At 38.0% G+C, this 19,657-nt stretch overlaps 4 protein-coding genes across 7 annotated transcripts; all 4 read right to left on the bottom strand.

Moving 5' to 3' along the window:
* Positions 1-826: 826 nt before the first annotated feature.
* On the bottom strand, positions 827-5,037 carry LOC125585482 (probable disease resistance RPP8-like protein 2). The gene is made up of 5 exons (XM_048754614.1): positions 4,630-5,037; position 3,735; positions 2,021-3,215; positions 1,101-1,404; positions 827-1,001 (listed from the first exon to the last, which is right to left on the bottom strand). Exons 1-4 carry the CDS (start codon positions 4,818-4,820, stop codon positions 1,121-1,123), a joined length of 1,671 nt encoding a protein of 556 aa, XP_048610571.1. The 5' UTR covers positions 4,821-5,037; the 3' UTR covers positions 827-1,001; positions 1,101-1,120.
* Positions 5,038-5,158: 121 nt separating this feature from the next.
* LOC106396093 (probable disease resistance RPP8-like protein 2) lies at positions 5,159-6,511 on the bottom strand. Its single transcript, XM_048754612.1, has 2 exons — positions 6,332-6,511; positions 5,159-6,044 (listed from the first exon to the last, which is right to left on the bottom strand). The coding sequence occupies exon 2, from the start codon at positions 6,032-6,034 to the stop codon at positions 5,180-5,182; it is 855 nt and encodes a 284-aa protein (XP_048610569.1). The 5' UTR covers positions 6,035-6,044; positions 6,332-6,511; the 3' UTR covers positions 5,159-5,179.
* Positions 6,512-7,748: 1,237 nt separating this feature from the next.
* On the bottom strand, positions 7,749-11,882 carry LOC106396092 (protein GLUTELIN PRECURSOR ACCUMULATION 3-like). 4 transcript variants are annotated; one of them, XM_048754608.1, is made up of 16 exons: positions 11,631-11,881; positions 11,462-11,559; positions 11,005-11,143; positions 10,900-10,928; positions 10,725-10,821; positions 10,598-10,653; positions 10,410-10,517; positions 10,267-10,323; positions 10,073-10,164; positions 9,897-9,981; positions 9,557-9,712; positions 9,119-9,201; positions 8,847-9,023; positions 8,668-8,783; positions 8,189-8,273; positions 7,749-8,069 (listed from the first exon to the last, which is right to left on the bottom strand). In XM_048754608.1, exons 1-16 carry the CDS (start codon positions 11,690-11,692, stop codon positions 8,010-8,012), a joined length of 1,500 nt encoding a protein of 499 aa, XP_048610565.1. In that variant the 5' UTR covers positions 11,693-11,881; the 3' UTR covers positions 7,749-8,009. The 4 variants fall into 4 exon arrangements, with proteins under 4 accessions (XP_048610565.1, XP_048610566.1, XP_048610563.1 ...); XM_048754609.1 differs by having other exon boundaries at positions 8,847-9,020; XM_048754606.1 differs by having other exon boundaries at positions 10,725-10,928; positions 11,631-11,882.
* Positions 11,883-12,700: 818 nt separating this feature from the next.
* LOC106396193 (probable disease resistance RPP8-like protein 4) lies at positions 12,701-17,450 on the bottom strand. The gene is made up of 7 exons (XM_048754613.1): positions 17,283-17,450; positions 16,131-17,008; positions 15,885-16,031; positions 14,059-15,438; positions 13,545-13,551; positions 13,096-13,434; positions 12,701-12,995 (listed from the first exon to the last, which is right to left on the bottom strand). Exons 2-6 carry the CDS (start codon positions 16,996-16,998, stop codon positions 13,116-13,118), a joined length of 2,721 nt encoding a protein of 906 aa, XP_048610570.1. The 5' UTR covers positions 16,999-17,008; positions 17,283-17,450; the 3' UTR covers positions 12,701-12,995; positions 13,096-13,115.
* Between the last annotated feature and the right edge of the window lie 2,207 nt (positions 17,451-19,657).

The following is a 19,657-nucleotide window of genomic DNA, read 5'->3' as shown; positions in this document are numbered from 1 at the left end:
AACACTAGTCATTACAAGAAGAACAAGCCAAGACAGTAGTAACTAATAAAAAAAAAGCATCTTCTTTGGATCAAGGATTCAATATGATTATTACCAATGTCGTAGACAATGATGTCGTTGAGGAACTTCTTGTCGACGAGGCCGCCGAACACCACGACCATGGATTTTCCGACATTGACAGCTGTATGTCCACTGATTGAAGAATAAAAATAATCAGCTGAAATTAAAATCGAAAATTGAATGGAGAAGAAGTAATTAATTTACCTCCTAGGCTGTGGAGGAGTTCCCGTGAAATCGGAAGAGGAAGCTCTAACCCAGTTATGCATACGTTTGGCGATTGATGTCTGAAAACGCACGGATCACCGCGTTTTTGGATTCGCTTCAAGTACTAGACTTCTGATTTTATTATAATCCGGACCGAGTTTTGTTTTTAAATCATCAATATTGTCCGGTTTGATAGTAAAAGACAAATTACAGAACTGGATGGGAATTAACCGGTTTATCCCGTTACTTCAAAATTTTGGAAAACTCAGGTTCGGTTCGGTTCGGTCTGGGATCCATCATCTGAGTTAGGTGCTGTGTGGTATCATTATTCAATCAAAAGTGCTGATAACTTTGAGTTGTGAAAATTGGATTTGTGATAGGGAACCAGGTCGCGATCGAATGGAACTAAGAGACTTTCTGAGGTATATATATATATATGATTGCGCCATTGATATTATAATGATGTTCAGTGATCTCTATCAAAGCATCGTTCTATCTCCAGTTCCGACTAAACAAGTCAACTAAGCACACACAACGGAGGAGATACGGTTCAACATACAAATGTATTTCAAACTTAGCATTACATTCAAACTTAGCATTACAGTGAATGAGCATCCAACAGATAAACGGAATATAGCAGACAAGATATGTCAACTTTAAAACACCAATACAACAAGAAAACGACGTATTATCACATCACACAATCAATAGTAGGTACTGATTCTGAGTAGGTTCACCTGAAAACAGAATAATAAAAAGGTTAGATAGTTGAGACTTTCACACTAAACTTCAAGAAGAACAATATTGACTTTATACCAAAAAAAAAATATATATACCTGAGACAGTTTTGTTCTCCTTATTCCTCGCCACGATAGTCTAATTGAACACTAGGAATGTGTTGGACTTTGTGGTAACTTTCCCCACTTGGTACGAGTGTCGTCTTCCACTCCTTGTTCTTATCGGTGATTTTCAGTTCCTTTAAAGAAGTGATATACTTGAGCCCTTCCGGTAACTCCTTCAACTTTTCACAATACACAATAGACAAGGTACGAAGACATGGCATCGACCTTTCTTCGACTATCCACTCTTCCAAGTTGTCTAGGCAACATATTTCTAGCTTACATAACTGAGGGAATCCACCTTTTGAACACACCATCTTCCTCCCCACGAAAGCACTGTAATATAATTCAACCGACTTTAAATGAAGCAACATACTTGAGCCCTTCCGGTAGCTCCTTCAACTTGTCACAGAACCATAGTGATCTATCTCCAATTCCGACGACACAAGTCAACTAAGCACCCACAATCGAAGAAGATATGGTTCAACATACAAAATATATTTCAAACTTAGCATTACAGTGAATGAGCATCCAACAGATAAACGAAATATATCACAAACAAGATTAAAATAAACTATTTATTATCACATCACGCACTGGGTTTAAAATAGCGCTTCAAGCCTTGAGGCGGTGAGGAAGGTCAAGCTCGCCTCAAAGCTATAGCGTCGCTTCAGACCGCCTCACCAACTTAAGGCGTAGCTTGAAAAAATACACGTAGGATTAGTGGTTAGTCATAGAATCATTCAGGTTCTTCCATTCTTTGTCATTATCCTAAATCATTAAAATTAAAAATTAATAAATTTTCATAAACAGAGCATAAAACAGAGAATTGATCCAATAAAGTCTTCAAAAAGAGAATCACTCTTCCAAGTTGTCTAGGAACCTTATTTCTAGATTACATAACTGAGGGAATCCACCTTTTGAACACACCATCTTCCTCCCCATGAAAGATCTGCGACCTAATTCAACCGACTTTAAATGAAGCAACTTTTCCAGAATCTGCAGTGGATCCTCCTCCATTTCACAGTAACTTAGAGATATGCGTGCAAGGTGGGGAGGAAATCGAGAGTGATCAGGAAGCCTTGTCGTATGTATGTCCAGCTCTAAATACCTTAGATGAATGAAATTCCAAACGAAATCCACATCATGAGCCCCATCGGATTCGTTGTTCTCATCGATCAATGTAAGCTCCTCCAGGTTTCTTAATTCACAGAGAGATGACGCTAGAATTTCAGAAGTATACCTGCCTTTGAGTTTTATGTGGAGAGTCCTGAGCCTAGTCATTCGGAGGAAGTCTGTGATGCTACCGTATTTTGATCGGAAGCCGGTCAGGTACTCCAGGTTCACTAGATTGCCCAATTCCAACTTTGTTTTAGCGTCAAGAAAATGGGGAAGCTGCAGGAACCTCAACTCTACCATCTCTTTAAAGATACTTGGCAGATGAACTCTTTCGAAGGAGAAAATTCTCAAATAGATTAGAAGCTTTAGATTCCGTAAAGAAGAAGGTACATGAGTTGCATGACCCATGTCTAAGCTCAAATATCTCAAATGAATGAGCTTTCCAATGCTGGATGGTATTCTCCCTCCTTTAGAGTCGTTTTTATCATCTAAACTCAGATGTAAGACCCTAAGTAATTGTAAATTTCTGAGTCCTTGAGCTGACTGCTTCCACAAGTTGCTGTCGAGTCCAAACCCCAAAACAGATCTAGCTTTTTTATTGTTTTTACGTCCCAGCATATCAAGTGCATTACCACCATATACTGCGAGTCTGCGAGATCTTGTAGGAGTATGAGCATTGATGGTGGAGGTGGAAGAAGTAGGGACTTTGATAAACTGAAGAAAGTTCTCTTCTTTGGCTTTATATAAGCATACTTCTCTCATCATGTCATGCATTTGACAATACTCCCATCTGCATCTCAAATCCTCTTTTACTGCAATAACCATATTTCTCCTTACTAGCTCTTCTATGTATTCTTCCCCAATTTTCCTAGTGGTTTTTCCATCGCCACTTGACGTTATTATTCCTTCTGCTTCCCAGTAATAATACAATCTCTCCACTTGTATCATGTCATCTTCAGGAAAATGAGCTAGGTAGAGGAAACAATGCTTTAACTGCGTTGGCAAATCTTCATAGCTCATAGACAATACTCGGTGATTTTCAGTTCCTTTAAAGAAGTGATATACTTGAGCCCTTCCGGTAGCTCCTTCAACTTTTCACAATACACAATAGACAAGGTACGAAGACATGGCATCGACCCTTCTTCGACTATCCACTCTTCCAAGTCGTATAGGAACATTATGTCTAGCTTACATAACTGAGGGAATCCACCTTTTGAACACACCATCTTCCTCCCCACGAAAGATCTGTAATATAATTCAACCGACTTTAAATGAAGCAACTTTTCCAGAATCTGCAGTGGATCCTCCTCCATTTGACAGTGACGTAGAGATATGTGTGCGAGGTGGGGAGGGAATCGAGAGTGATCAGGAAGCCTTGTCATATGTATGTTCAGATCTAAATGCCTTAGACGAATGAAATTCCGAACGAAATCCACATCATAAGCCCCATCGGATTGGTTATCACCGGTCAATCTAAGCTCCTCCAGGTTTGTTAATTTACAGAGAGATGACGCTAGAATTTTTTCAGAACTAGACCTGTCTTTGAGAGTTACATGGAGAGTCCTGAGCCTAGTCATTCGGAGGAAGTCTGTGATGCTACCGTATTTTGATTGGAAGCCGGTCAGGTACTCCAGGTTCACTAGATTACCCAATTCCAGCTTTGTTTTAGCGTCAATAGAAGAGGGGAGCTGCAGGAACCTCAACTCTACCATCTCTTTAAAAAAAATTGGCAGATGAACAACTCCTGCGGATGAAATACTAAAATAGATTAGAAGCTTTAGATTCCGTAAAGAAGAAGGTAAATGAGTTGCCCAACCCATGACTAAGCTCAAATATCTCAAATGAATGAGCTTTCCAATGCTCGAAGGTATTCCTCCGCTAGAGTAGCTTTTATCATATAAACTCAAATCTATGACCCTAAGCAATTGTAAATTTTGGAATCCCTGACCTGACTGCTTCCACAACTTGCTGTCGAGTCCAAAACCCAAAACAGATCTAACTTTTTTTATTGTTTTTACGTCCCAGCAGATCAAATGCATTACCACCACCGTGTACTACGAGTCTGCGAGATCTGGTAGGAGTATGAGCATTGATGGTAGAGGTGGAAGAAGTAGGTACTTTGATAAACTGAAGAAAGTTCTCCTCTTTGGCTTTATATAAACATACTTTTCTCATCATGTCATGCATTTGACAATACTCCCATCTGCAACTCAATTCCTCTTTTACTGCAATAACCATATTTCTCCTTACTAGCTCGTCTATGTATTCTTCCCCAATTTTCCTAGGGGTTGCTCCATCGCCACTTGATGTTATTATCCCTTCTGCTTCCCAGAGAATATACAATCTCTCTACTTGTATTTCGAAATCTTCGGGAAAATGAGCTAGATAGAGGAAGCAATGCTTTAACTGCATTGGCAAATCTTCATAGCTCATAGACAATACTCGGTAAACTGAATCTTGACTGTTGTCATCTATGCGAACTATCTGAGTTTTAATATTGCCATCTACTCTTTTCCACTCTTCAACCATATTTTTATTAGCCAACAAGCCTCCCAACACTTTAATGGCTAATGGTAGTCCTCCACAATATGTGACCATTTCCTTACCTATGGCTTCCAGTTCCTCATCAACATCAAATTCTGAAAACAGTAACACATGTTATAAGATCAGAGTCTTGAAATAATAATAATGTGTCTAGTCTTTTCAAATGTTTTTAAAATATATATTTATAACAATATGCAGTAAATATTCTATAATTAATAGACACACTAAAGTACAAACAAAACATCGTATTATTTGTTTTATATTCACAATGAAATTCATTTCTATTTTTTCTTAACATTTCAATATATTTTGATAATATTTCGTACAATTATATATAAAATATATTTTAAATTCTATGAAACATATTTTGTATACACCAAATAGTGTAACAGTACGATATAAATGTCAGATTTCTAAAATTTAATTAATATATATATATCCCAGTCTTCTTTTTTCCATACATCATCCATGACAATTAAATATTTAGATGTTCCCAACAAGTGAAAGAGCTCAGTCTGGAGTGTTTCCTCATTCATTTGTTTGTTGCCTTTACCATGTGGTCTAAGGTTTTGCAATAACTTTCGCCAAATTTCCATCCGCTTACAATCTTGAGAAACGCAGATCCATGCAAATCCATCGAAATGACTTCGAACAATGTCATGATGAAAAACTTGTCTAGCAAGAGTGGTTTTTCCAATACCACCCATCCCAGATATGGAAACTACTTGGATGCTATCATTCTCCACCAAATGACCAACTAGTTCCTTAACACTCTGTTCCACCCCCACAAGATCCTTTTGAGATCTCTTTGGATATGTTTGTTGGATCTCCCTCTGTCTCTTTTGTAGGGGCGGTGATTTGTTGATGCTACGCTGTATACCAAAGCTCTGCATTTGCGCAACCACCTTGACTATTCTCTTAGTTATGCCTTCAATGTCCATAGAAAAACCTCGGTGATCCACTAAGAAACAAGCAAGTCTTTTCACACGCCCCTTGATCCCTTTTTGGTTTCCACTGAGTTCTTTCAAAAGAAAGGATTCAATTATATCTTCAGCATCAAAAACAATGTCTTTGACATCTTCCAAGAAGTTTCTCACTACTTCATTCTCATATTTCCTGGCATCTGCATCTTTCAACAACGACTGCAACGTTGTTATCTGACGTTTTAGATCATCAACTTTCTCATGAACTCCCTGCAATCGCTCAGATTCTCGGCTCAAGAGGTCCCAGAGTTTCTGAACTCCAAACGACACAAGTCCCTCAGCCATCACTATTCTCCTGTTCCACCATCAACAAATAAGTACAAACTTGTAGTAAGATTTAAAACCGTTTATGAGAATGCTTGGTTGACCTAATAAAATCAGTTAGAGGAACTTTACTCGACTTACTATTATTCAAACAATTTATAACAAGATTTGATGATTAAATGCTTTAAATTGGTAAAACAAGATTTGTAATAATCCAACGAATTTTCGTTTTTAAATTCAGATTCAACCACAACAGAGCCCAAAAGACAGATCAAAGCAAGTTAAACAGACAAATAATGATATAAGAACATGATTTACCTTTCATGTAACAGCTCTGCAACTTGCTTAGCTACGTTCTTTGGAAGAAGAGATATGAGTGGCAATGAAAGAGTAGACTCCAAGTCGATCTTATCAACAGTCTATATTGACTGCCATCTGTGGTTCTAATTTTGAATAAAAAGAAAATATGTGAGTTTTCTAGTCTGTAGGATAATGACTTTTCGCAAGGCAAATAATTCTCCCATATCCTTCCTTCCCTTCTGTACAAAATTTCTACCTTATTTTCAACTTCCAAAATATATTCGTTAATATTTAAAAAATATATTTTTGTTAGAAATAATTAATTAGGAAAATTGATAATATAGACAAAGTTGTTAGATCATGTAGTATATAACACCATACAAACTAGAGTTTACATACTATAATCCTTTACTCAATGATGGGATAAAACTGGAATGTGGCCAAGTTCTTCTGGTTCAACTCCTACTACATGTCGACAAGGTCGATGCTTTGTGGCCTTGACACCAAAATATCATATCTCCGGAATCTATGGAATCTCCGGAATCTGCATGTCCTTCTTCCTCAGTCTCTCTGGAATCTTTCATCCAGTTCCTCATACCAAAGATTGGTAAAAATTATCAAGTGTGGTTTAGATCTTACTTTTTGTTATGATCATAAGTGTTTTAGAGCTACCCAATTTTTAAGTTTTGTGTTTTTTATTGGGAGAGGGGAGAGGGGAGAGGGGAGAGGGAGGGTAGTTTCGAAAGTGTTTATTGTTGGTGATATGGTGGAGATGATATTACTAGGCAACGACCAGTGGGCTGGACATTGTATGGAAGCATCACATCTCAAGTAGGAGACCAAGATTCGATAGTGCAGAACACTGGTCTCGGAGCCACGGGTCTAAAAAAGTTGCTCAAAGATGGATCAGGATTCGAACATGACTTCTTACCAGTGTCCAACGTTGTATTTCAGAACCTCAAGTTTCCTGATAGCCCGCTTGTGAGCTTCCAGGCAAAGGATTTGATCAGAAGGTTGGTGATGAAGGATCCGAAGAGCCGTCTCCGGTCAGAGAAAGGAGCTGCAGTGATCAAGAGGCATCCATTCTTTGAAGGATTGAACTAGGCTCTTATCCGCTGCGCAATTCCGCCTGAGCTGCCTGATGTATATGAGAATGGTGCAACGGAAGCAACTTCTCCTAAAGGGAATAGTAATGGGTATCTTGAATGTAAAGCCATGGGAGATCATCTTGAGTTCGAGTTGTTTTAGGGGATAGAGAAAAAAGACAATACGGGTCTATGCAGACAGAAACTCTGTGGTTTAAGTTATCAATAGTAGCGTTGTTGTTGTAATCCATTTCAAAGTCTAATAGGTGAAGTTTGCCTACTTTTTTTCTTACTTTCCCATTGGCTTCAAGGCAAATCAATCTATGTTGAAAGCCCAAACAAGAAAGAAAAAGAGCAGATGCTGAGGTATGTGGATTAAGTAGAGATAATGAAAATCTTACATATGGGTAATTATCTTTTTTCTCCTTGACTAAGAAGAAGATGTACATGTCTTGTTGTCTATCAGAGATACGATTCTCTTGAGACTGTTTAGCTTTGTTGTTTGAAATGGTAATGCTAATAGCAGATCTTGGTGATCTTCTTGGCAGCTACTTGATGAGTTTAGAAGGGTTTTGTATTCTCCTTGTGAGTTTCATGGTAAAGCTCCTGGATTAGATTAGAAGGGTGGTTTTGTATTCTTCCAGCAACTTCGGAATATCATCCATCCGCAACTGAGAATAACAAAATGTAAAATTGACATGTCAGAGCATGTGCGGAAAGCCTGATGTTTGATTGATTGGTGTCAAATGTTCAAGAGAGCTCATAACAGGAGGAGAGTATGCAGTATTACCTCGGAAGAACTTCTGATATGATAAAATGTAAACGTCTGCTTTCCGGGGAGGCCAAAATCAGTAGATGTTAAGCTGCTCTGTGCTCTGAGACACATACACGCCACAACAACGAAAACAAACATGTGTGAAGGAAAGGAAGAATCAAATGTGAAATTTCATGACGTTTAATACTTTTCAGAGGGGTACAAAGCGATGCATTTACAATCAACTTTTATGTGAGGACTTCACAACATTAAGAAATGAATCAGTTCTGGCAATTCTTGGATTACAAAGTCTCAAGGGCTATTCAAGACACAAAAATGATATTCATATTAACTCTATATGACTCCTAAACTCTCAGGAGATTTATCTAAGTTATTGTAATGCCATGTGGTGATTCCAAGCGCAATCAAGGAACCACCATTTTAATTGAAATAGAAAGATAATCTACATTAACGAGAGCTGAGCTTGAAATAGTTGGAATGGGTAAAGAACTCACGTATATTTTCTGGTAACCAGTCGCTGATAATCTCGAAGCAAGGAACCAAGCTCTTTTAGTTGCAAAGTCTGTGGAGTGGACTCTTTCCAATGTTGACGAAGTGCTTCAGCTGCCATCTTTTCATTGAGAAGCATTTTCAGTACAAGAATAACACAATCACGACAAGAGGAAAAAACCACCTGAATCATGGAGGCTCGATTATCAATTACATCTCCCTCAATCAATCTGGTTCCTAACTCAACGAACTCTTCATCTTCTGACTCCTCAGGGATTTGAAGGCGTAGCCCTGATGAAACAGAGATTCCCATTTCCTTTTGCAAGTCAACGATGGTGGATCCCTCTTGTCCCCTTTCCTGCTATGACCAGACTCTTGGTGTTAAAACAAGTTGAAAAGCTAATTTAACTGCACTGACGAGAAACACATAAGATGACAAGCAGGGACATCAATTACCGTATCCAGTTCTCTCTCTGACTCCTTAGTTTCAGGAAGGTTTCTAAGTTGAGGTACAGAAGACCTCTTGGCTATCGGATCATCTGAGAAAAGAGAAAAAGAGTTAGAGCATGCTAGACATTAATCCACTTAATAAAGAGTCTGAGAAAAGAGAAAAACTTATTAAAGAGTTCCACATCCATTAATCCACTTCTTTCTTTCAAAACGAATAAGAACAATGTCAGAAGGCTAAACAGTTCACTAAGGTCAATCAGGTGTGTAAAACTTCAAAACTTTCAATACAAACTTGATAAAGAAAAAAAAAAGAGTGTGCTAGAAATTAATTGTCTCTAATTGCCTACAATCTGTGACCAGCACCAAGATTGTAACTGATGATGCGTGTACACAGAATGATAGCTAAGTTGGAGTAAGACATCAGTACAAATAAGAGAGAGATACCTTCAGGAACCAGCCACCAAAGATCACCGAAAGTTGATTTTCCATCAAAACCACCAATTAAAAGATGACGAGCTCCAATACTGGTCATGGTGTGGTAAGCTCGAGGTGGAGGAGGCTCATCATTGCTTATTGGTAAGCGCTTCCACTGAGCAGTTACTAGAATGTTAAAATAGAAATTTAGCAACAGCGCGTACAAGACAATGCACAGCAATAAAAGTGATGAATTACATCACAGTTTTATCATCTCACTAGATTGTACTATTGTAAATTACTGATGAGGATTTTTGGGTTTGGAGTGATCCTTTAGCAGAGGAGACGAATCTTATAAGCAAGAATTTACCTCTGTCTAAAATTATAGTGTCATTGTAATAGACATCATAACGACTCAGCCATCCACCAGTTCCATGTCCCCCAAATAACAGAAGCTTCATACATGAAAATTAATGATGTGAGTGATGTATGTCAAGCGAAGCTAACCTTACACAAAAGAACAAACAGAAGCTGAAAAAGACATACATAATGTCCTCCGGATGTCACAGTGTGACCACATCGAGATGATGGTGCTTGGCCAGGAAGCTTTAGTTGGGTCCATCCAGGTGTTTCACGTTCTTTCTTCCAAAACAAAGGTTGACCACAATAAGATCAGCAACCAGAACATAACAAATAAGAGGATATAATGCAATTTTTAAGTAAATTAATTAAGGATGTACCTTCATCTATTAAACCCTTCAAAGCCCACAGATCACCCATGATAGGGCCACCGCCTCCTGTCAAAGATAATCATATCACACACCATAGTCTCAGCTTAGTTGTTATCAGCTCAAGCAAAACAAAGATTTTGGCTCTTGAGTACCTCGGCCACCAAAAACAAGTAAACGTTTCTCAACCATGGTGGCTGTATGACCACATCTAGGAGGTGGCAACGACCCCGAAACCGACAGCTCCATCCATTCAAGAGACACTAACAGACACCAAGAAAGATGACATTATCATAAACTTAAAACAGGTTTATTACAAAACCGAAGTAGACGAGAGATATACTTGTGTCCATAACATACACATCTGACAGCCATTTTTTACCATCCCAGCCGCCACACCTGCCCATAATCATAGGTTAAGCCAATGCATGAAACAAGCTGATGGAAAGTCTAAAATTTATGATACTCACAACACAATTTTCTGGTTGCCAATAGCAGCGGCAGCAGAAAAATCACGAGGCGTAGGTAAGTCGCCGAAGCTGGTTAGCTCAGACCACTGCCATATATCTGCAGAAAACGTTAGCATCAGAGTATTAAATAGTTCCCAGGCAGGTCTCAGTGACATTGTTATAATTGTACACTTACCTGTATCTAGAACCCAGAAGTCACCCAGCCTGCAATTGATTTATAGAAATAATCTATTTAGAATGTAAAAACGCTTATAAGTAGAAAATAAATAGTAGTGCGCACCTTTTGCCACCAGAGCGTCCACCAAAGATGAAGATATGACAATCAATAGTGATGGCAACATGAAACGCTCGAGGTGTAGGACCAACTTTTCCTTCAGAAACGCTGCCAGTACACTCTGGCTCAAACCAGAGTTTGTTCTCTAGACGACAGGATTAAAGAAGAAGCAAATCATAAGACAACCAATTATCACATGATTAAGAAGCTGATCATATGATACTTAAAACAAGCCAAGGCGGGGACAAAAGATGCTCAGAAACAAAACTAGCAAAATAAGAATAATCTCATTGTGAAGTTTTCAGTTTTCTATAGTTATTTTTTTGCAAAGTAACTATCTTTGCCTAGACACTAGTCTTTCATTACAAGCGAAGCAAGCCTAGATAAGTAGATAGTAACTCATAAGAAAGAAAGAAAGAAAGAAAGCATCTTCTTTGGATCAAGGAATCAATATGATTATTACCAATGTCATAAACAATTATGTCGTTGAGGAACTTCTTGTCGACGAGGCCGCCAAACACCACGACCATGGATTTTCCGACATTGACAGCTGTATGTCCACTGATGAAGAATAAAAATCATCAGCTGAAATTAAAATCGAAAATTGAATGGAGAAGAAGTAATTAATTTACCTCCTGGGCTGTGGAGGAGCTCCGGCGAAATCGGAAGAGGAAGCTCGAACCCAGTGATGCATATGGTGGCGATTGATGTCTTAAAACGCACGGATCACCGCGTTTTGGATTCGCTTCAAGTAGTACACTTCACCTACAGTCAAAAACAAATTTTGCAGAGATCGAAAGGACTCTTTGTTTGGTAGAGTCTCATGATCTGATTTTATTATAATCCAGACCGAGCTTTGTTTTTAAACCATCAATTTGTCCGGTTTGATAGTAAAAGACAAATTACAGAACTCGATGAGAACTAACCGGTTTATCCCGTTACTTAAAATTTTAGAAAACGCAGGTTCGGTTCGGTCCGGTCTGGGATCTATCATTGAGTTGTGTTTAGTTTCAACTTTCAAGTGGTTGCTGTGTGTTATTAGTTTTCAATCAAAAGTGCTTGATCACTTGAGTAGTGACATACAAATTACAGAACTAGATGAGAATCAACCGGTTTATCCCGCTATTTAAAATTTGGAAAGCAAAACTAAGATTCGGTTCGGTTCTGTCTGGGAGTTATCATTGCGTTACTGTTTGGTTGTATATTTATGTTTAGTTTCAAGTGGATGCTGTGTGGTATCAGTTTTCAATCAAAAGTGCTGATCACCTGAGTAGTGAAAAAAGCGAACCAGGTCGCGATGGAATGGAACCAAGAGACTTTCTTGAATCCTCAGAGGTGTTGTATATATGATTTGATTGTGCCATTGACCAGGGGCGAAGCCAGAAGAATTATTTAATGGGTGCATTATTAGTGATAAAAAATAAATCTGCATGCAATGGATTTCGAACTCAGGACATTATGGATGCAAACCCTGTTTTTTACCAATTGATCAACTGAAACTATGGTAACTTTAGGTGTAACATTTCAAATATCAATAAATAAGGGGGTGCACGTGCCACCACACCTCTAAACGTGGCTTCACCCCTGCCATTGATATCAACTGTGAGGAGTCCCATTGTGGTGAGAAACTCTTGACTAAACTCCAAGGTTCTATATCAGTTAAAACGGATTAACAATATATTTCATTTAAAAGCTCTTGACATTCCTTAAACCAAATGATAAAATCATGTTAAGAATAATATTAAGTGATCACTATCAAAGCACCATACTATCTCCAATTCCGACCATACAATACAAGTCAACTAAGCACACACAACGGAGACACATCGAAGAAGATATGGTTCAACATACAAAATATATTTCAAATGTAGCAATGCAACACATAAACGGAATATAGCAGACAAGATATGTCAACTTTAAAACACCAATACAACAAGAAAACGACGTATTATCACATCACACAATCAATAGTGGGTACTGATTCTGAGTAGGTTCACCTGAAAACAGAATAATAAAAAGGTTAGATAGTTGAGACTTTCACACTAAACTTCAAGAAGAACAATATTGACTTTATACCAAAAAAAATAATATATATACCTGAGACAGTTTTGTTCTCCTTATTCCTCGCCACGATAGTCTAATTGAACACTAGGAATGTGTTGGACTTTGTGGTAACTTTCCCCACTTGGTACGAGTGTCGTCTTCCACTCCTTGTTCTTATCGGTGATTTTCAGTTCCTTTAAAGAAGTGATATACTTGAGCCCTTCCGGTAACTCCTTCAACTTTTCACAATACACAATAGACAAGGTACGAAGACATGGCATCGACCTTTCTTCGACTATCCACTCTTCCAAGTTGTCTAGGCAACATATTTCTAGCTTACATAACTGAGGGAATCCACCTTTTGAACACACCATCTTCCTCCCCACGAAAGCACTGTAATATAATTCAACCGACTTTAAATGAAGCAACATACTTGAGCCCTTCCGGTAGCTCCTTCAACTTGTCACAGAACCATAGTGATCTATCTCCAATTCCGACGACACAAGTCAACTAAGCACCCACAATCGAAGAAGATATGGTTCAACATACAAAATATATTTCAAACTTAGCATTACAGTGAATGAGCATCCAACAGATAAACGAAATATATCACAAACAAGATTAAAATAAACTATTTATTATCACATCACGCACTGGGTTTAAAATAGCGCTTCAAGCCTTGAGGCGGTGAGGAAGGTCAAGCTCGCCTCAAAGCTATAGCGTCGCTTCAGACCGCCTCACCAACTTAAGGCGTAGCTTGAAAAAATACACGTAGGATTAGTGGTTAGTCATAGAATCATTCAGGTTCTTCCATTCTTTGTCATTATCCTAAATCATTAAAATTAAAAATTAATAAATTTTCATAAACAGAGCATAAAACAGAGAATTGATCCAATAAAGTCTTCAAAAAAGAGAATCACTCTTCCAAGTTGTCTAGGAACCTTATTTCTAGATTACATAACTGAGGGAATCCACCTTTTGAACACACCATCTTCCTCCCCATGAAAGATCTGCGACCTAATTCAACCGACTTTAAATGAAGCAACTTTTCCAGAATCTGCAGTGGATCCTCCTCCATTTCACAGTAACTTAGAGATATGCGTGCAAGGTGGGGAGGAAATCGAGAGTGATCAGGAAGCCTTGTCGTATGTATGTCCAGCTCTAAATACCTTAGATGAATGAAATTCCAAACGAAATCCACATCATGAGCCCCATCGGATTCGTTGTTCTCATCGATCAATGTAAGCTCCTCCAGGTTTCTTAATTCACAGAGAGATGACGCTAGAATTTCAGAAGTATACCTGCCTTTGAGTTTTATGTGGAGAGTCCTGAGCCTAGTCATTCGGAGGAAGTCTGTGATGCTACCGTATTTTGATCGGAAGCCGGTCAGGTACTCCAGGTTCACTAGATTGCCCAATTCCAACTTTGTTTTAGCGTCAAGAAAATGGGGAAGCTGCAGGAACCTCAACTCTACCATCTCTTTAAAGATACTTGGCAGATGAACTCTTTCGAAGGAGAAAATTCTCAAATAGATTAGAAGCTTTAGATTCCGTAAAGAAGAAGGTACATGAGTTGCATGACCCATGTCTAAGCTCAAATATCTCAAATGAATGAGCTTTCCAATGCTGGATGGTATTCTCCCTCCTTTAGAGTCGTTTTTATCATCTAAACTCAGATGTAAGACCCTAAGTAATTGTAAATTTCTGAGTCCTTGAGCTGACTGCTTCCACAAGTTGCTGTCGAGTCCAAACCCCAAAACAGATCTAGCTTTTTTATTGTTTTTACGTCCCATGATATCAAGTGCATTACCACCATATACTGCGAGTCTGCGAGATCTGGTAGGAGTATGAGCATTGATGGTGGAGGTGGAAGTAGTAGGGACTTTGATAAACTGAAGAAAGTTCTCTTCTTTGGCTTTATATAAGCATACTTCTCTCATCATGTCATGCATTTGACAATACTCCCAACTCCAATACTCTTTTACTACAATAACCATATTTCTTCTTACTAGCTCGTCTATGTATTCTTCCCCAATTTTCCTAGTGGTTTCTCCATCGCCACTTGACGTTATTATTCCTTCTGCTTCCCATAGATAATGCAATCTCTCCGCTTGTATCTTGTGATCTTCGGGAAAATGAGCTAGGTAGAGGAAGCAATGCTTTAACTGCATTGGCAAATCTTCATAGCTCATAGACAATACTCGGTAAACCGACTTTTGACTGTTGTCATCTATGCGAACTATCTGAGTTTGAATATTGTCATCTACTCTTTTCCACTCTTCAACCATGGTTTTATTAGCTAACAAGCCTCCCAGCACTTTAACGGCTAATGGGAGTCCTCCACAATATGTGACCATTTTCTTACCCATGGCTTCTAGTTCTTCATCAACATTAAATTCTGAAAACAGTAACACATATTATAAGATTAGAGTCTTGAAATAGTATATGTGTCTAGTCTGTTCATATTTTCAAAAAATTATAATATATCTATCTATTTATACTATTATTAGCGATGTGATTTTTTTACCTTTGATCTCTCATGTTAACCGTTTGAGCGACTAAAGTCGTTGATACCCTTAATCTATAATTAATTTTATAAATTAAAAAGAATTATATATATTTTCTTACTTAATGATTATCTGGAGAATTGTTAGTTTTTATGATGGTCTCTTTTATTTTTACTTAGTATTTTATACTTTACATCAGTTTGTATTACTACCACTTTTTTTTTTGTTTTGAACATTTACGTTCACTTTCAATATGAAGTTTATATTGCTAAACTTGTGTATTGTATGCATAAGAAGGCCCGTAAGGGATTCATATGATTCTTATATATAAACGTACCGGTTATCTCTCTTCTAGGGAATGCGATGCTCTCACATAGCTTCCAACTTTCTTCAGGAGTAAGGATTTTTGGTCTGAAGGGAAAACATGATGGGTCGGCATGCAAACCAACACCTTCATTGCGTGAAGTAAGAATCATCTTCCAACCTGCAATTGTATTTACTTTCATCTCAGGGACTCAAAAGGCATTTATGAAATGTGGCTATGGGGAGTACTAAGTAATTTATGTACAATAAGAGAGGTCACCTCTTTCTTGGGGGAAAACGTCTTTTATTTTGTCCCAGTCTTCGTTTTTCCATACATCATCCATGACAATTAAATATTTAGATGTTTCCAACGAATGAAAGATCTTTGCCTGGAGTGTATCCTCATTCATTTGTTCGATGCCCGTATCATGCGGTCTAAGCTCTTGCAATAACTTTTGCCAAATATCTTTCTTCTTAAAATCTTGAGAAACGCAGATCCATGCGAATCCATCAAAATGACTTCGAACAATGTCATGATGAAAGACTTGTCTCGCCAGAGTGGTTTTTCCAATACCACCCATCCCAGATATGGAAACTACTTGGATGCTATCATTCTCCACCAAATGACCAACCAATTCATTAACACTCTGTTCCACCCCCACAAGATCCTTTTGAGATCTCTTTGAATATGTTTGTCGGTTCTCCCTTGGTCTTTGTCTCTCTTGTAGAGACGGTGATCTGTAGATGATCTGTTGTATTCCAAAGCCCTGCATTTGCGCAACCACCTTAGACATTCTCTTAGTTATGCCTTCAATGTCCATAGAAAGACCTCGGCGATCCACTAAGAAACAAGCAAGTCTTTTCACACGCCCCTTGACCCCTTTTTGGTTTCCACTGAGTTCTTTCAAAAGAAAGGATTCGATTATGTCTTCAGCATCAAAAACAATGTCTTTGACATCTTCCAAGAAGTTTCTCACTACTTCACTCCCATGTTTCTTGGCATCTGCATCTTTCAACAACGACTGTAACATTCTCATCTGACATTTTAGATCATCAACTTTCTCATGAACTCCCTGCAGTCGATCAGATTCTCGGCCCAAGAGCTCCCAGAGTTTCTGAACTCCAAACGACACAACTCCCTCAGCCATCACTATTCTCCTGTTCCACCATTACAAACTTGTAGTAAGATTTAAAACCGTTTATGATATTCCTTGGTTGATCTAATAAAACATGATACATGTCAGAGGAACTTAACTTACTTTTGTTCAAACAACTTATAACAAGATTTGATTAAATGCTTAAAATTCTTAAAACAAGATTTGTAATAATCCAATGAATATTTGTTTTTAAATCAGATTCAACCACAACAGAGCCCAAAAGATAGATCAAAGCAAGTTAAACAGACAAATAATGATACAAGAACATGATTTACCTTTCATGTAACAGCTCTTCAACTTGCTTAGAGACGTTCTTTGGAAGAAGAGATATGAGTGGCAATGAAAGAGTAGACTCCAAGTCAATCTTATCGACAGTCTATGACTGCCATCTTGTGGTTCTAATTTTGAATAAAAAGAAAATAGGAGTTTTTTTTAGTCTCTGGCGATAATGATTTTTCGCACGGCAATAATGCGTTTGCTTAGGCCCTACTCGAAACATTCACTAGTTCTCCCTTATTATTCTTTTTGGTAAAAAAAAATGTCTCCCTTATTTTCAACTTTCAAAATATGTTCATTAATATTTTAGAATTATATTTTTGTTAGAAATAATTAATTGGGAAAATTGGTAAAAGACCAAGTTGTTAGATCATCAAAACTATACTAAAAGCCAAATATAAAGCCATTTGAAGGTGTCCACGTCGGACTGGAAATTCGTCCAGTAGAATTGCAGCATTCCTCCATATCATTAAATGATTACTTGGGTTTGGGCTTCTGTGGTTTTAGGTCTGTATTTTGGGCTTTTGTTATGATATAGTTTCATCTCGCTCTCTCTTCTCCGCCTCTAGGTTTCAAACCAACTTTTCATCTTCTTCCTACTGATCCAGAAATCCATCGGTCATTCCTATTAAATTTCTTCTTAAATCCATCGATCTATCTTCAATGCCACCTTTTCTCTTCGAGGATTGTCGAAGTTCGATTATAAAAAGGTAAAAAGGTTAGCATCCCTATACTCTAAATCATCCTAACAACCCTGAGAATGATGCTATCATAACCTCGATTGTTTTGACTTTCAGTTTCTGGAGGTTTCGTTCATATCTGGAAAGAAGGGATTCGTAATTTTGGTCTTGATCTAAATCTTTATATATAAAGTAAGTATCTCTAACGTCTTTACCTACGATTACGATTGACTTAAATTTTATTCGGTTTTTTGTACAAGAGATTCATCATTCTGAGCAATTATTATATTCTGTATCGGACGATTTATGTTTTGATTGATGTTGTGTTTACATATATAGATACCTATATTCGTTTAATTCTCATAGTTGTAAATCTAATGAAACAATTCTTATCATGTCTCATCTGATAAATTGAACGTTTATTCGAGATCTGTTATTGAAATGTGAAAACTTTGAACATTGATAAGTCTCTATTAAGCGTTGTTTTTCTTTCCTGCATCTAATACATATGGTTTGGTCTTGAAATTGCAGAAAGCGTGAATGAGATTGTGATGGAGTCAAAATATGGTAAAAAGAAGTCCAGCAGTAGTAGTAGTTCCTTATTTTACGAAGCTCCCCTCGGTTACAGCATTGAAGACGTTCGCCCCAACGGTGGAATCTAGAAATTCAAATCTCTGTCTACTCCAACGTAAAGCTTCTTCTTCCCTTCATTACATTACGCTCTCTCTCTCTTCATTACAGTATCATGTTTCTTAACAATATTTCTTTCTTTATTTGCAGTGCGCTAAGAGGCCATCCTGAGTTGTAGCGCACCGAGTCTTCACTATAGTTATAGCTGCTTTCTTTAATTTTCAGTTTATAATTTACTTTCTGTTAAGCTCCGTTTCTGCTTGGTTCCCCAATCCCATCGTTCTCTCCTTCTACTACAAGTTCAAACAACAAGGTGACATGGCTTTATCTGCAATCGGTTTCGAAGTTACAAGAAGCCGCCTGAGGTCTCTTTCTTTGAGCCTAGCATCTTTCAAGACTCCAAGGGACTGGGTCTCCGTACTCTGACCAGGTCCCAACTTGACGAAATACACACTCCTACTGCCTGCGAGATTGTTTCTTCCTCTCCAACGATCACTTCGACTCTTGCGTTCTCTCTGAGTCCAGCTTCTTTGTCTACCCCTACAAAGTCATCATAAAGACTTGTGGCACCACCAAGCTCCTCCTCTCTATCCCGCCTCTCCTTAACCTGGCCGGTTAGCTCTCTCTGAGTGTCAAGTCCGTCAAGTACACTTGTGGCTCCTTCCTCTGCCCTGGCGGCCAGGAATAATCAAGTGGAGACAAAAATTGTTTAGAAGACTCTAACTGTGCCAAGTTAAAGCTGAGGAAAGTCGTCGGAGTCACTTGGTTCTCCAGCACGAGTCCGAGAGATTCGTTTTCCAAGCTGAGCCCCTCATAACTCGCAATATTTCTAACACATTTTTCATCTTTTGTTACTTTTTGTTGCATTAATTTGGAAACAAAGAGCAAATCGACAAGAGTCATAACTCACAAGATTCCTGTAATTATCAATCAAAAGAAAAATGCATACATGTGAATATAATAATTCCATGGTATTTACAAAAATCAAATTAATAATATTAATAATCCCATAGTACTACTATTAACGTATGGTAGCTGGTTTTTTTGCCACATCTTGATACCAA

Source organism: Brassica napus, chromosome C4 (assembly GCF_020379485.1).
Source record: "Brassica napus cultivar Da-Ae chromosome C4, Da-Ae, whole genome shotgun sequence".
NCBI lineage: Eukaryota > Viridiplantae > Streptophyta > Magnoliopsida > Brassicales > Brassicaceae > Brassica > Brassica napus.
The sequence above is the reverse complement of the archived record's forward strand: the minus strand, read 5'-3'. Positions and strand labels throughout refer to the sequence as shown.